The sequence below is a fragment of the Gymnoscopelus braueri genome (assembly GCF_963280865.1).
Source record: "Gymnoscopelus braueri genome assembly, chromosome: 14".
In the NCBI taxonomy this organism is placed as follows: domain Eukaryota; kingdom Metazoa; phylum Chordata; class Actinopteri; order Myctophiformes; family Myctophidae; genus Gymnoscopelus; species Gymnoscopelus braueri.
In genome coordinates this window covers 742,501-757,500 of record NC_137619.1, presented here as the reverse complement: position 1 = coordinate 757,500, position 15,000 = coordinate 742,501, and the positions used below count along the sequence as shown (strand labels likewise).

At 40.2% G+C, this 15,000-nt stretch overlaps 1 protein-coding gene across 2 annotated transcripts in view; it reads right to left on the bottom strand.

Annotated features, from left to right (window-relative positions):
- Positions 1-15,000, bottom strand: part of thbs2a (thrombospondin 2a) — a 47,059-nt gene that overhangs the window by 23,627 nt on the left and 8,432 nt on the right. For both annotated transcript variants that reach the window (XM_080450066.1, XM_080450067.1), the window contains exons 6-10: positions 11,068-11,208; positions 9,911-10,004; positions 7,917-8,087; positions 3,879-4,055; positions 249-422 (exon numbers count right to left, since the gene is read on the bottom strand). In XM_080450066.1, the coding sequence (XP_080306192.1) occupies positions 249-422; positions 3,879-4,055; positions 7,917-8,087; positions 9,911-10,004; positions 11,068-11,208 (757 nt within the window). The remainder of the gene's footprint in view (positions 1-248; positions 423-3,878; positions 4,056-7,916; positions 8,088-9,910; positions 10,005-11,067; positions 11,209-15,000) is intronic.

Below are 15,000 nucleotides of genomic sequence, written 5' to 3'. Positions count from 1 at the left end.
AATATTTAACTTGAATTAGAATTGGCACAGATGTTGAGATCATTTAACATTAAGCACAACAATGTCACCAAATGGTGGTGTGTGTGTGTCTGTGTCTGCGTGTGTGTGTGTGTGTGTGTGTGTGTGTGTGTGTGTGTGTGTGTGTGTGTGTGTGTGTGTGTGTGTGTGTGTGTGTGTGTGTGTGTGTGTGTGTGTGTGTGTGTGTGTGTGTGTGTGTGTGTGTCATGCTGTGGGCTGTGATGACTCACCGATAGGACAAAGGTTCTTGTTACAGGTGTCAGTGTCGCTGGCCTCGCCGAGACATTTCTTCCCGCCGTGCTGGGGTCCAGGGCTGTTACAGACGCGCGTCCGGCTTTTGACTCCGCCTCCGCAGGTGGCCGAGCAGATCGCCCATGGAGACCACGGTCCCCAGCCGCCGTCAACTGCACAGAGAATGAGTCATTAGAGCGTTCCATCAACTTAGAACAGTGCTTCTCAAACAAACAAACAAAAATGGGCCAAAAATAGGTTTTTTGATTGATTGATGTACTTTTATTTAGTAAGACATGAGAATAACAGTACATGGAAGTACAAATTCACAATACAAGGTCTACTGAACTGGAAAAAACTTTTAACAGGTCGCTCAATTAAGTCCTTGCGGTCTTGTTTCCAATGAGAACCTGTGAGCAATTAGGGGTTAAGAGTCTTGCTCAGGGACAAATTTCATTTCATCGACACATATGCTGACCTGGCCTGGAATCGAACCTGGGGCAACCAGGGCCTCTGGCTCCCTAGGCGGGCTCACTAACCACTCAGCTATGGCCGCCACTGAGCTTGTTTAAGATGAGAACCCCATCCACACAAATCATGATGACATATAAGAGACAGACAGATATACACACTACTATACAGAATGTCATACAATCAGCTTACAGGTTACTGGTATGAAGAGTGAAAAACTTAGACAGGGGCCATTTTCGAATTGCAGCCTCCTGAAGGTGTATCTTTAGGGCAGTTTTGAAAGTGACTAGGGTTTTACACTCCTTTACTCCTTTTGGTAGGGCATTCCACATTTTTGATGAATAGCATGAGAACGAGTTCATTCCCTTAGTTGAGCCAAATCTGGGTTGAACATGATGGAGCTGCCTCTGGTGTTATGATCGTGGACTTCATTAACATTTTGGAAGTATTTTGACAAATACAGGGGGATCCCAATGTTGTGGTGTATCTTGAAGACCAGGCCCATAGCAAGTTGCTGTACTCTGTCCTCAACCCTAAGCCATCCAATCCTAGCAAAATGAGCAGGTCTAAAATGCATAGTCAGGGCAGGGTCCATTTGTCAAAAATAACAGAGGGGGATGTTTTCTTAAAAACTTAAGCCACAATACGTCTTTGTATGACAAATAGTGGAAACAGACGATCTGCAAGTTCATAACGTGTCGCGATGTGATATATATATATATATATATATATATATATATATATATATATATATATGCTGTGAGCTTGTATATCTGCTATTTTTGACCATTTTTGAAAAATCTTGACAGTGTTAGAACTATTGATTTAGAAGGCATTTGTAGAATGGGCCTCAGGTTCAGTCACAGGGATAAAACATATTCCCACCAAAAACTGAATGACCAGAGGGAGGATATCATCACATCCCTCCAGAACATCAGCAGCCAGAATAATGTCCAAATGTCCTGGAACTATTGCTACTGCAGTTCTAAGACACATGCTGCCGTTATAAGACACATACTGCAGTTATAAGACACATGCTGCAGTTATAAGACACATGCTGCAGTTATAAGACACATGCTGCAGTTATAAGACACATGCTGTAGTTATAAGACACATGCTGCAGTTATAAGACACATGCTGCAGTTATAAGACACATGCTGCAGTTATAAGACACATGCTGCAGTTATAAGACACATGCTGTAGTTATAAGACACATGCTGCAGTTATAAGACACATGCTGCAGTGATAAGACACATGCTGCAGTTATAAGACACATGCTGCAGTTATAAGACACATGCTGCAGTTATAAGACACATGCTGTAGTTATAAGACACATGCTGCAGTTATAAGACACATGCTGCAGTGATAAGACACATGCTGCAGTTATAAGACACATGCTGCAGTTATAAGACACATGCTGCAGTTATAAGACTCATGCTGCAGTTATAAGACACATGCTGCAGTGATAAGACACATGCTGCAGTTATAAGACACATGCTGCAGTTATAAGACACATGCTGTAGTTATAAGACACATGCTGCAGTTATAAGACACATGCTGCAGTGATAAGACACATGCTGCAGTTATAAGACACATGCTGCAGTTATAAGACACATGCTGCAGTTATAAGACTCATGCTGCAGTTATAAGACACATGCTGCAGTGATAAGACACATGCTGCAGTTATAAGACACATGCTGCAGTTATGAGACTCATGCTGCAGTTATAAGACACATGCTGCAGTTATAAGACACATGCTGCAGTTATAAGACACATGCTGCAGTGATAAGACACATGCTGCAGTTATAAGACACATGCTGCAGTTATAAGACACATGCTGTAGTTATAAGACACATGCTGTAGTTATAAGACACATGCTGTAGTTATAAGACACATGCTGCAGTTATAAGACACATGCTGCAGTTATAAGACACATGCTGCAGTTATAAGACACATGCTGTAGTTATAAGACACATGCTGCAGTTATAAGACACATGCTGTAGTTATAAGACACATGCTGTAGTTATAAGACACATGCTGCAGTTATAAGACACATGCTGCAGTTATAAGACACATGCTGCAGTTATAAGACACATGCTGTAGTTATAAGACACATGCTGCAGTTATAAGACACATGCTGCAGTTATAAGACACATGCTGCAGTTATAAGACACATGCTGCAGTTATAAGACACATGCTGCAGTTATAAGACACATGCTGCAGTGATAAGACACATGCTGCAGTTATAAGACACATGCTGCAGTGATAAGACACATGCTGCAGTTATAAGACACATGCTGCAGTTATAAGACACATACTGCAGTGATAAGACACATGCTGCAGTGATAAGACACATGCTGCAGTGATAAGACACATGCTGCAGTTATAAGACACATGCTGCAGTTATAAGACACATGCTGCAGTTATAAGACACATGCTGCAGTTATAAGACACATGCTGCAGTTATAAGACACATGCTGTAGTTATAAGACACATGCTGCAGTTATAAGACACATGCTGCAGTGATAAGACACATGCTAATAAGACAGGGTTAGTCAGGGTAGCGTAGTCAGGGTTAGTCAGGGTAGCGTAGACAGGGTTAGTCAGGGTAGCGTAGACAGGGTTTATAAGACACATGCTAAGGTGATTTGGATCTATGACAGACAGGAGTCAGGTGATCTGCTTGTTGAAGGACAGATATTTGCTATATCGTGTTCACTGTTCCCAGAGATCAGTGGTTCCCCCACGGGGGTCCTTGAGGGGTTCTTCCAGCCCCCCCCCCCCCCACGGCAAGATGAGGAACAGTTTAAACACTTTAAGCCTCTTTTAAACATTTTGAAAAAAATCTTGGGAAATAATTTGAATCCTTTTAAACGTTTTAACAGAAATCTTTTCTTATGAGGGGGTCCCTGGCACTAAATCTCTTCCGATGGGGGTCCATGACCAATACATATCAATATACGGTCTGATAATCGCGGCCTGAAATGTTTGAGAACCGCTGCTACACATATACTCACTAGGACACGCTGCTACAGATGGTTATATACTCACTAGGACACGCTGCTACAGATGGTTATATACTCACTAGGACACACTGCTACAGATGGTTATATACTCACTAGGACACGCTGCTACAGATGGTTATATATAATACTCACTAGGACACGGCTTGGCTTCACAGCGCTGAGTCTCTCTGCCGTTGCCATCACAGTCTTTGCCCCCTAGCTGTGGCATGGGGGCGTTGCAGTGGCGTATCCTGGTGATCTGGCCCTCTCCACAGGTGACGGAGCACGTTGACCAGGGCGACCACAAACTCCACCTGCCGTCCTGGCGAACTGGTCAGGACGCAAAACATCGGAACATAAGTGGTCGGGGAAATCGTCCCAACACACGGCAGCGTCGCAAAAGAGCAACGCTGGTTTTCATTCAAGAATATTAATTTACTCAAGTACTGTACTTTTTTTGAGGTATTTTTACTTTACTGGAGTATTTCCAATTTTCAGTACTTTTACTTCTACTCCACTACATCTCAGAGGCAAATATTGTACTTTTACTCCACTACAATTATTTGAAAACTTTAGTTACTTTCAAGATTTTGATCATTATTACAAAACATACATTAACCACTTCAGCCCTATATACTGTACATTTCGGCCATTTGAAAATAGCCGATCTACAAGTTTTGTAGATCTGCTATTTTCATAGGATTTGTATACATTTTATAGTACTTTTAATCTTGGTACTAAGTACATTTTAATACCAATACTTTTGTACTTTTAATCAAGTACATTTTTAATTACGGACTTTTACTTGTAACAAAGTATTTCTGCATTGCAGTATTGATACATATACTTAGGTAAATAATTTTGAGTACTTTTTCCACCACTGGAAGACATATGGATGTAAACTCTGAAAACGTCACCACAAGAGAAAACATTGTTTGATATGGGAGAAGAGTGACTCCATCTGAAAGATGTTCCACGTCTCCCTCCAGTATTTATGTCATTGTGGGCAAACCAACTCCCAGTGGTTAAGCTGTCAGTCACCCACGTGCCAGTCAGAGTAATGCACAGCTTGTAAGCACTTTGCACAAAACAAACCACTATTCCTCCTCAGACACTAATCAAGTTTATTTCTGTGAAAGAGTCAAGAGAAAATGTCTCATAAACGCCACACTGAATTAAATAAAAGCCAGTGTCACTGAGGGGTAAGGAGACTACAGAGGCGCCATTAAACTTTTTGAACATGTTCGTCTATAATGATGACATCGGCAAAATAGGGACAGGTTGAGAGTGATAGAAACTGATGTATGGTTTACATACAAGAAAACACCTGTCTATAACATATATATATATATATATATATATATATATATATATATATATATAACATGTAGATGGATGGGCGTGGGATTGAGATCGATCAGCGACGATCTAAAATCAGATTAATCTGATTTTAAAAACATTCAGAGGTACAGAATTATGCATAAAAGAACTGAATTTGAGGTTAAATGCAAATGCTAGAAGGTGGCAATTGCCTAGCCTGGCATGGCCAGACTAATATCACTGCATAGATATTACTCTGGAATCTCTGTGTGGAACCTGCATTTCCAAGGGGCAAATTCAATATTTGTATACTGGACCCTGATTGGTGCCCCACAACTTCGGGGGCAGGGAAATCCAATCACAACCGAGCAGGGCCAGACCAAATCTGCCGAGGGCTATCTTTTTGTTTGCACTGGCAGATTCGTCTGGTTTCCAGGCTAGCAATTGCCATCCCCGGGGACCCCAAATTATGCCCCTGCACACACGCCCATTACTGAAATAATTGAACAAATACATTCATAAAGGCTGTGTCATTCAGTGGTTAGGCTATGAATCATTGTTACGCTCGAGCACTCTCTCTGCAAAGTGGGGTGTATTTGGAATCAACTTCAGCTGGGCAGGGCACACACACACACACACACACACACACACACACACACACACACACACACACACACACACACACACACACACACACACACACACACACACACACACACACACACACACACACACACACAGCCTCTAACCATCCGACCATACAGGCCCCACCCTTCAACTGATTCCGCCTCACTCACTTCAGATGCATCCTGTGCAGTGGTGGAAAAAGTACTCAAATGTTTTACTTAAGTAAAAGTATCAATACTGCAATATAGAAATACTCTGTTACAAGTAAAAGTCCGGAATTCAAAATGTACTTGTAGTACTAGTAAAAGTACAAAAGTATTGCCATCAAAATGTACTTAATAAAGTACCAAAAGTAAAAGTACTCATTATGCAGAATGTCCCATTTCAAGTTTTCAAATGCATAAAAATCTTTTGAAAATTGCCCATCTACAAGCGCATTGGATTTACTCAAGTAAAGTACAAATACCTCAAAATTGTTCTTAAGTACAGTACTTAAGTAAATGTACTTAGTTACTTTCCACCACTGATCCTGTGTAAATACATGTCAAAACGGAGAGAGAGCAACGCAGAGACTTTGTAACTCCGTTATGCAAAGACGCAGAAGAAGAAGACGAGGTCATTTCCAATTGAACTCCACCCGAGGGATGTGTATTTTTCAACATTTCTACCGAGTTACTTCATCCCCCTTTACCTCGCTCTCCAAGGTGTCCTGCTGCTACACCATCCCCTGGCTAATAAGCCTTATTGTGCCTTAACCCATTAAGACCCTGTGTGTCGTACAGTAAAAAGAACAGCTGCTGGCGTTACATCACTGTTACTGGCAGCCCTGCGTATACTTTAGAGATCATATCATCATAAGGGTTTGAAACAGTACTAAAGAACCACAGGACAGTGTTACTGTACCTTATTAAATGATAAGGTACTAAAGAACCACAGTACAGTGTTACTGTACCTTATTGAATGAAGACGGCGGTACAGTAGGCAGCGCAAAACAGTAGTGTTGATTTTGACAGCAAATTTTGATTCAGTTTTAGTCATAGTCTTTTGAATCAAATCCCATTTAGTTTTAGTCATATTTCAGTCTCTGAAATGTTTTAGTTTTTGTCTAGTTTTAGTCGACTAAATATAAGATTATAGTCGACTAAATCTACAGTTGATTTAGTCGACTATAATGTATGTTGGCGGTGCCTTGATGGCGTCTTAATGGCTGATTTTACACTTGGTTGCATGCTGAAAATAGCAGATCTACAAGCGACGCGTTGTGAGCTTGTAGATCTGTTATTTTCAGAGCGCAACAGCAGAGCGCAACCAAACATAAAATGGCATGTCTTATAGTTCTACTGGATCTCTTCTCCACTAATAAGTCACTAACATTTTAGTCTAGTTTTTATTTGTTGACAAAATTAGTTTTTATTTAGTTTTCGTCAGTGAAAAAAGGTCTCATTTCTAAGACAATAATTTGATGACCAGCAGACCGGTGGGCAGCGGTTCCGGTTGGACTCTTTGTGTCTCCTACCGGAACCGCTGCCGGTCATCAAATTATTGGCTTAGAAATACAACAAAAGCAAAGACTCCATGGGGTGACTAATCCATAGAAAAAAAGTCATTTTGGGAGTGAACTATCCCTTTAAAGGTGCCCAGAACAAGCATCTGGACCATGTATCTGATTCCTCTTCCACTAACAGTAGATAAAACACATATTATGTATGTAACAGTAGATAAAGCACATATTATGTATGTAACAGTAGATAAAGCACATATTATGTATGTAACAGTAGATAAAGCACATATTATGTATGTAACAGTAGATAAAGCACATATTATGTATGTAACAGTAGATAAAGCACATATTATGTATGTAACAGTAGATAAAGCACATATTATGTATGTAACAGTAGATAAAGCACATATTATGTATGTAACAGTAGATAAAGCACATATTATGTATGTAACAGTAGATAAAGCACATATTATGTATGTAACAGTAGATAAAGCACATATTATGTATGTAACAGTAGATAAAGCACATATTATGTATGTAACAGTAGATAAAGCACATATTATGTATGTAACAGTAGATAAAGCACATATTATGTATGTAACAGTAGATAAAACACATATTATGTATGTAACAGTAGATACATGTAACAGTAGATACATGTAACAGTAGATACATATTAACAGTAGATAAAGCACATATTATGTAATATAAAATAATGTAATGTAATGTAATATATTACTCACCACGGCTGTCACATTTGCTCAGGCTGCATTTGCGTGTCTGGATGGAGGCTCCGGGGCATGGGTTACTGGTGGCGTCACATGACCGGCCCCTCTGCTGGGTTCCTGTCCCACACGTCACCGTGCACTCTGTCCACTCTGACCAGGGGGACCAGCCGTCCTCACTGTCTTTAGCTGGACACACACACACACACACACACACACACACACACACACACACACACACACACACACACACACACACACACACACACACACACACACACACACACACACACACACACGACAACCAACATAGGTCAATGGTTTTCCTTTTCATATCAAGGTCCATTATTTATTCTGCATTTGAGCCACAGAACCACCGTTTGATGACATTTAGACTCTCAAAGACCCAAAACTTAAGTATTTTGTTGTCGTTGAATAAGATTTTGTCCACAAATCCATGCTGTATTGATGTTGGTACCATAGGAGAGATAAAAGGCAAACGTTGATCAACATAACAATTCTTCTACATTCTCTAATTGTGTGACTTCTTGTGAATTAAGTAATGCAGATGTTTAACAATCATTTAACTCTTGAGAGAGTAAAATATCTATAAGGGTCCATTTGGTTACCAACTCTTCCATCATTTAGCTGGGGACCACCTGGAACCCCCTTCAAGGACCACTGGTGGTCCCCGGACCACTGGTTGAGACCCACTGACATAGACAGTACAGAACATTTTCAACAACCTAGCAAAAAGTTCAAAGATTTCTCCCCCCCAAAAAGCCACTGATCTACACGCTCACTGAGCTTGTAGATCGGCTATTTTTGCTGTATAAAATAGGGCTTACCAGTGGTTCTCAGCCTTTTTAATTTCAAGGATCCCCAGTTTGATAGGCAACAGGCCACGTCGGACGCCCATTTGATATGATTGAGAAGCTCATGGGACCCCATGATAATAATGATAAGTAAGCCTTACCAGGCCTATATGGCCCTTATCTCCTGTTTCTGTAGCATGAGGCTGCTTGATGTACAAGTACAGTACACCACCATTAGGACATTTTGCGTGACGATTAATTGTCACACAAATAATCGCGACAAAAATTTAATTGTGTTTTGTGGTTGAACACATGAATCAAAATGACTGTTTGCCTTTTAGGCTTTGAAGTTGCACAGGGCATATATGACCAATAACCTAAATATTCACAGAAATTACTGACATATTTAATAACTTTATATTTAACAATGTATAGTGGGAATAGCCGATCTACAAGCTCACTGCGACGCGTTGTGAGCTTGTACATCTCCTATTTATTAATTTTTTGGAAATGTTTGAAAATATATGAAATTCTTTCAACATGGAAACGATTATGACGTTTATAATTGCAATTATCTCAAATAATTATCTAGACGATTATGCAATAATTGCCTACATGACGCTAGTATGTCACATGATGTATAATTACACCCCCTAGACATGACACTATTATGTCACATGATGTATGATTACACCCCCTGGACATGACACCCCCTGACCTCCCAATCTCAGGGCCTCTGGGTTACTCAGTGTTTATTTACGTAACTCTGAGAGTGTACACATGGAACCAAATTGACCCGTAAAGGTTTGGAGAAACAGTGGCTTTAAGTGTTTTAAGTGGAGTGAAACGGGGTGATTTTAAGTCAGTTTATCGTATGACATCATCTTAACAGTAAAAGGCTGCGGTTGCCATTTTTGGATGGCGGTTAATTTTGACCAATAAAATATGCTGGTTGGCTGACAAAGACAAATAGGCTAGAACAGAACACTGCATTATTAAAACTTAACATGCATTGGAATATAGATTTTCCAGCATAGACGGCCATGTATTGAAGAGGTCACCCCCTGCACAAAGCTGAAAGATAGATAGATAGATAGATAGATAGATAGATAGATAGATAGATAGATAGATAGATAGATAGATAGATAGATAGATAGATAGATAGATAGATAGATAGATAGATAGATAGATACTTACGCATACACACGGGACAACACTCGCCATCGATAAACGTAGGGTTGGCACAGGCCACTGGAGGGCATGTGATCTGGTGGCACACTATCTTTGACTCCTGCAAACAATAAAACAACAAGAAAAAATGATGAACAGAGTTGATTTTGACAGCAAATTCTGATTTTGTTTTAGTCATAGTATTTTGAAAAAAATGTAGTCATATTTAATCATTTGAATTTTTGTAGTTTTAGTCTAGTTCAGTCTAGTTTTAGTTGACTAAATCTACAGTTGATTTAGTCGACTAGAATGTATTGTGGCGGTGCCTTGATGGCGTCGTAATGGCTAATTTTACACTTGGTTGCATGATGAAAATAGCAGATCTACAAGCTCACTTGTAGATCTGCTATTTTAAGAGCGCCACACCCGAGCACAACCAAACATAAAATGACTTGTCTTTTAGTTAAAAAATGCAGTTCGCTGGGCTCATTCAAAACAGCCCTAAAAACTCATCTTTCTGGAGGCCGAAAGAGGAGATAGTACCAGTTTCCCTGTAGACAGACGACCCCCCCCCCCCCTCCTCTTTTTTGTACATATTTTGTATTTCCTCAGGCATTTTTTGTATATAATCGTTATTTTTCCATGCTTCACCCCCCCCCTTTTTTTGTACATTTATTTTTTATTTAAATTTTTTTCATGCTCCTTTTTTTGGTACATAGTTGTATTTTTTCTGTATTATCTGTATTTTCATATTGATTTTTGAACTGTTTGGTTGCTACTATATATGTCTATGAAATTAATTCAAGGACCCCAACGGAAACAAGTCCGCAAGGACTTTTTTGGCCGGACCTTTTAGACAAAAGCATTATAAATGTAACTGTGTTGTTTTACATTCTTTTGCCTAATAAAAATTTCAATCAATCAATCAAAAAGTTCTACTGGATCTCTTCTCCACTAGATCCCTCACTAACATTTTAGTCTAGTTTTTATTTGTTGATGAAATTATCAATATATTTAGTCTTAGTTTTAGTCATTATAGCTTAGTTTTTATTTAGTTTCATCAGTGAAAAAAGGTCGACGAAAGTTTTTCGTCATAGTTTTAGTCGACAAAATCAACACCTGACTGTACTGTATGTTGTGGCCAGTATATACAGTATATACAGTATATACAGTATATACATTACCTGGCAGGTACATTTGGTGCAGCTGTCCACAACCCAGTCCTCCTTATCGTCAAACAGACGACCATCCTGCCAACACATGTTCTTCTCCTTGGAGTTCTTCATCTTCCCCAGAGCGTCCTTCATCACCGTGTTCTCCTCCGTCTGGAGGAGCAACAACAGACAGACAGGTATGAGTTAAATAACACAAAGACAACAGACAGACAGGTATGAGTTAAATAACACAAAGACAACAGACAGGTATGAGTTAAATAACACAAAGACAACAGACAGACAGACAGGTATGAGTTAAATAACAGACAACAGACAGACAGGTATGAGTTAAATAACACAAAGACAACAGACAGACAGGTATGAGTTAAATAACACAAAGACAACAGACAGGTATGAGTTAAATAACACAAAGACAACAGACAGGTATGAGTTAAATAACACAAAGACAACAGACAGGTATGAGTTAAATAACACAAAGACAACAGACAGGTATGAGTTAAATAACACAAAGACAACAGACAGGTATGAGTTAAATAACACAAAGACAACAGACAGACAGACAGGTATGAGTTAAATAACACAAAGACAACAGACAGGTATGAGTTAAATAACACAAAGACAACAGACAGGTATGAGTTAAATAACACAAAGACAACAGACAGGTATGAGTTAAATAACACAAAGACAACAGACAGACAGACAGGTATGAGTTAAATAACACAAAGACAACAGACAGGTATGAGTTAAATAACACAAAGACAACAGACAGACAGACAGACAGACAGACAGACAGGTATGAGTTAAATAACAGACAACAGACAGACAGGTATGAGTTAAATAACACAAAGACAACAGACAGACAGGTATGAGTTAAATAACACAAAGACAACAGACAGACAGGTATGAGTTAAATAACACAAAGACAACAGACAAGTATGAGTTAAATAACACAAAGACAACAGACAGACAGGTATGAGTTAAATAACACAAAGACAATTCAATTCAATTCAATTTTATTAAAGTGTCAAATCACAACAAGTTGTCTCAAGACACTTTACATGTAGAGAAGAGACAACAGACAGGTATGCAGTTAAATAACACAAAGACAACAGACAGGTATGCAGTTAAATAACACAAAGACAACAGACAGGTATGCAGTTAAATAACACAAAGACAACAGACATGTATGAGGTAAATAACACAAAGACAACAGACAGGTATGAGTTAAATAACACAAAGACAACAGACAGGTATGAGTTAAATAACACAAAGACAACAGAGAGGTATGCAGTTAAATAACACAAAGACAACAGACAGGTATGAGTTAAATAACACAAAGACAACAGACAGGTATGAGTTAAATAACACAAAGACAACAGAGAGGTATGAGTTAAATAACACAAAGACAACAGACAGGTATGAGTTAAATAACACAAAGACAACAGACAGGTATGAGTTAAATAACCAACCCGATCGCCAGAGGAAACGTTCTCTTTAAACGTTTTTCAAATTCCGTGCATAGACAACTGGAAAACCCGAAAATCCGTGCATAGCCGCCTCGCATCTCCCCCATTGTGACTAAACCATTTTGGAGGCGCGCAGTCTCAAGGGAATTGTCGCCACGTAAGGGGCCACCGAGCGAGCTAAAGCGAGCGAGTTGCCGTCCCGAACGTTGTGACGTTCCCTTGTGCCTACTCAGCGCCGTTTGAGTTATGTACCGATAGGCACAGAATCGTAAATTTTGTTGTGGGGACTGCTCTGCTTCCGGGTTTTTCCAGGTTGCGACTGGTTACGCCCACCGTGGGACTCGCCGTACATATGCACGCAATTTCGGGGTTTCTAGGCGACTATGCACGGAATGACATGCACTGGATCCGTGCAATGTATACTAATTCTCTGGCGATCAGGCTGAAATAACACAAAGACAACAGACAGGTATGAGGTAAATAACACAAAGACAACAGACAGGTATGAGTTAAATAACACAAAGGCCTCATATGGGTCAAAGATGGCATAAGGGAAACCTTATGATCATTCTATTATTACCAACGGATGGCGGGGGAATACCGTCGCTGTCGTCAAGGCAGAAACCTTGTATCTCCATATTTCATAGAAAATAAATGTGTGACATTGTCGTGTTGTCACTCATCAGCTAGTTACACTGTAAATGTAAAAAAATACATACCAAATATTTTGCCAATATAATGACATCATGCCCACTATAGACCAATCCACAGACACGCTGCCTGTAGGCAGCCATGGCTGCGGTGTCAACGCTCCGCACCGCGACACCGCAGCCATGGCTGCCTACAGGCAGCGCGTCTGTGGATTGGTCTATTCTACAGGGACGGCAGGTAGTCTTACGTGAGGGTTTTATAAATATTCATTCATAGATAACTAAATAATAACTACATTGGATCCACTGGAAGACAGGTTCTTTTTTTCACTTTCCTGAAAAGTAAAGGTCCTTACACACCGGCGAATATGCGAATATACGCAAAGTTCGGACTCGTTCCGAATAATTAAAAGACGCTTTTTCGCTTCGCGAAACTGATGTGGAAGCTTGCATTGACTTTATAAGGTTTAAAAAAAAAACGTATTTATTCCCATGAAGAATTGGCCCCGGTGTGTAAGGACCTTAACAGTTATGGACATGCAAGGTTTCTACCTGACAATATGTTACTACACACCTGTAACACACATTCCTTCCAGTAGGGATCTGATCTATAAGATCTACTGTATGAGAGTCTGATCTATAAGATCTACTGTATGAGAGTCTGATCTATAAGATCTACTGTATGAGAGTCTGATCTATAAGATCTACTGTATGATCTATAAGATCTACTGTATGATCTATAAGATCTACTGTATGAGAGTCAATCGTTGCTGTCAGAGCAGCAACTTTTAGTTTTTTCGAAAAACATGTTTATGTTTTTTTTTCTCTAAAAGTGAAAATAGTAGATCTACAAGCTCACAACAAGGCTTAACCACTTAAACCCTCTGAGACTGTAAACTGGACCTGAGTTGGCTCTGTTTTTGGACCGCCCTCACCAAATGTCTTATAAATATCTTACAAAAAGAGCCTATTCTACAACAAGCTCACAATGCGTCACAATGCAAGCTTTTATTCTGTGTGTGTGTGTGTGTGTGTGTGTGTGTGTGTGTGTGTGTGTGTGTGTGTGTGTGTGTGTGTGTGTGTGTGTGTGTGTGTGTGTGTGTGTGTGTGTGTGTAATGGTTGTGAGAAAACGGCCTGGTTCCAAAGCGTTGCTTTGGTTATTATCACATCATGACCTCTGACCTGGCTGGCTGCCTTTCTTAACACTTGGGAACTGTCAGTGGATGAACTACTGTCTGCGTGTGCGTGTGTGTGTGTGTGTGTGTGTGTGTGTGTGTGTGTGTGTGTGTGTGTGTGTGTGTGTGTGTGTGTGTGTGTGCTTGCGCATTTATGCATGCACAGGTATTTGTGCATGCATGTGTGTGTGGACGTGTTTGAGTGTGTATGTGTGTATGCATGTGTATGCATGTGTTCATGTGTGTGTGTGTGTGTGTGTGTGTGTGTGTGTGTGTGTGTGTGTGTGTGTGTGTGTGTGTGTGTGTGTGTGTGTGTGTGTGTGTGTGTGTGTGTGTGTAATCGCGCACACACCCAGGCAGTAGCGTGCAGCGCTACAATCCGAGACACCACTTGGTCTGGAAGAGCCTTAGGGACCCTTTCTCATCACAGCCTCTTTTTTTTTCTCTTTCTTTTTTTCCCAAGGTTCATGCCCAGTCTCTCCCTCTCTCTCTCTCTCTCTCTCTTATTGCTGGGAGGCTCCCAGAGGAGGAAGCACATGGCCTGTTTTTAAACACAGCCAGACATTAGCCCAGAGAACCAGAGGAAACACTTCCTATACATCCCCACGTTACATCTCATAAAAAGCCTTCCGTCCGCTAACGGACCTAGC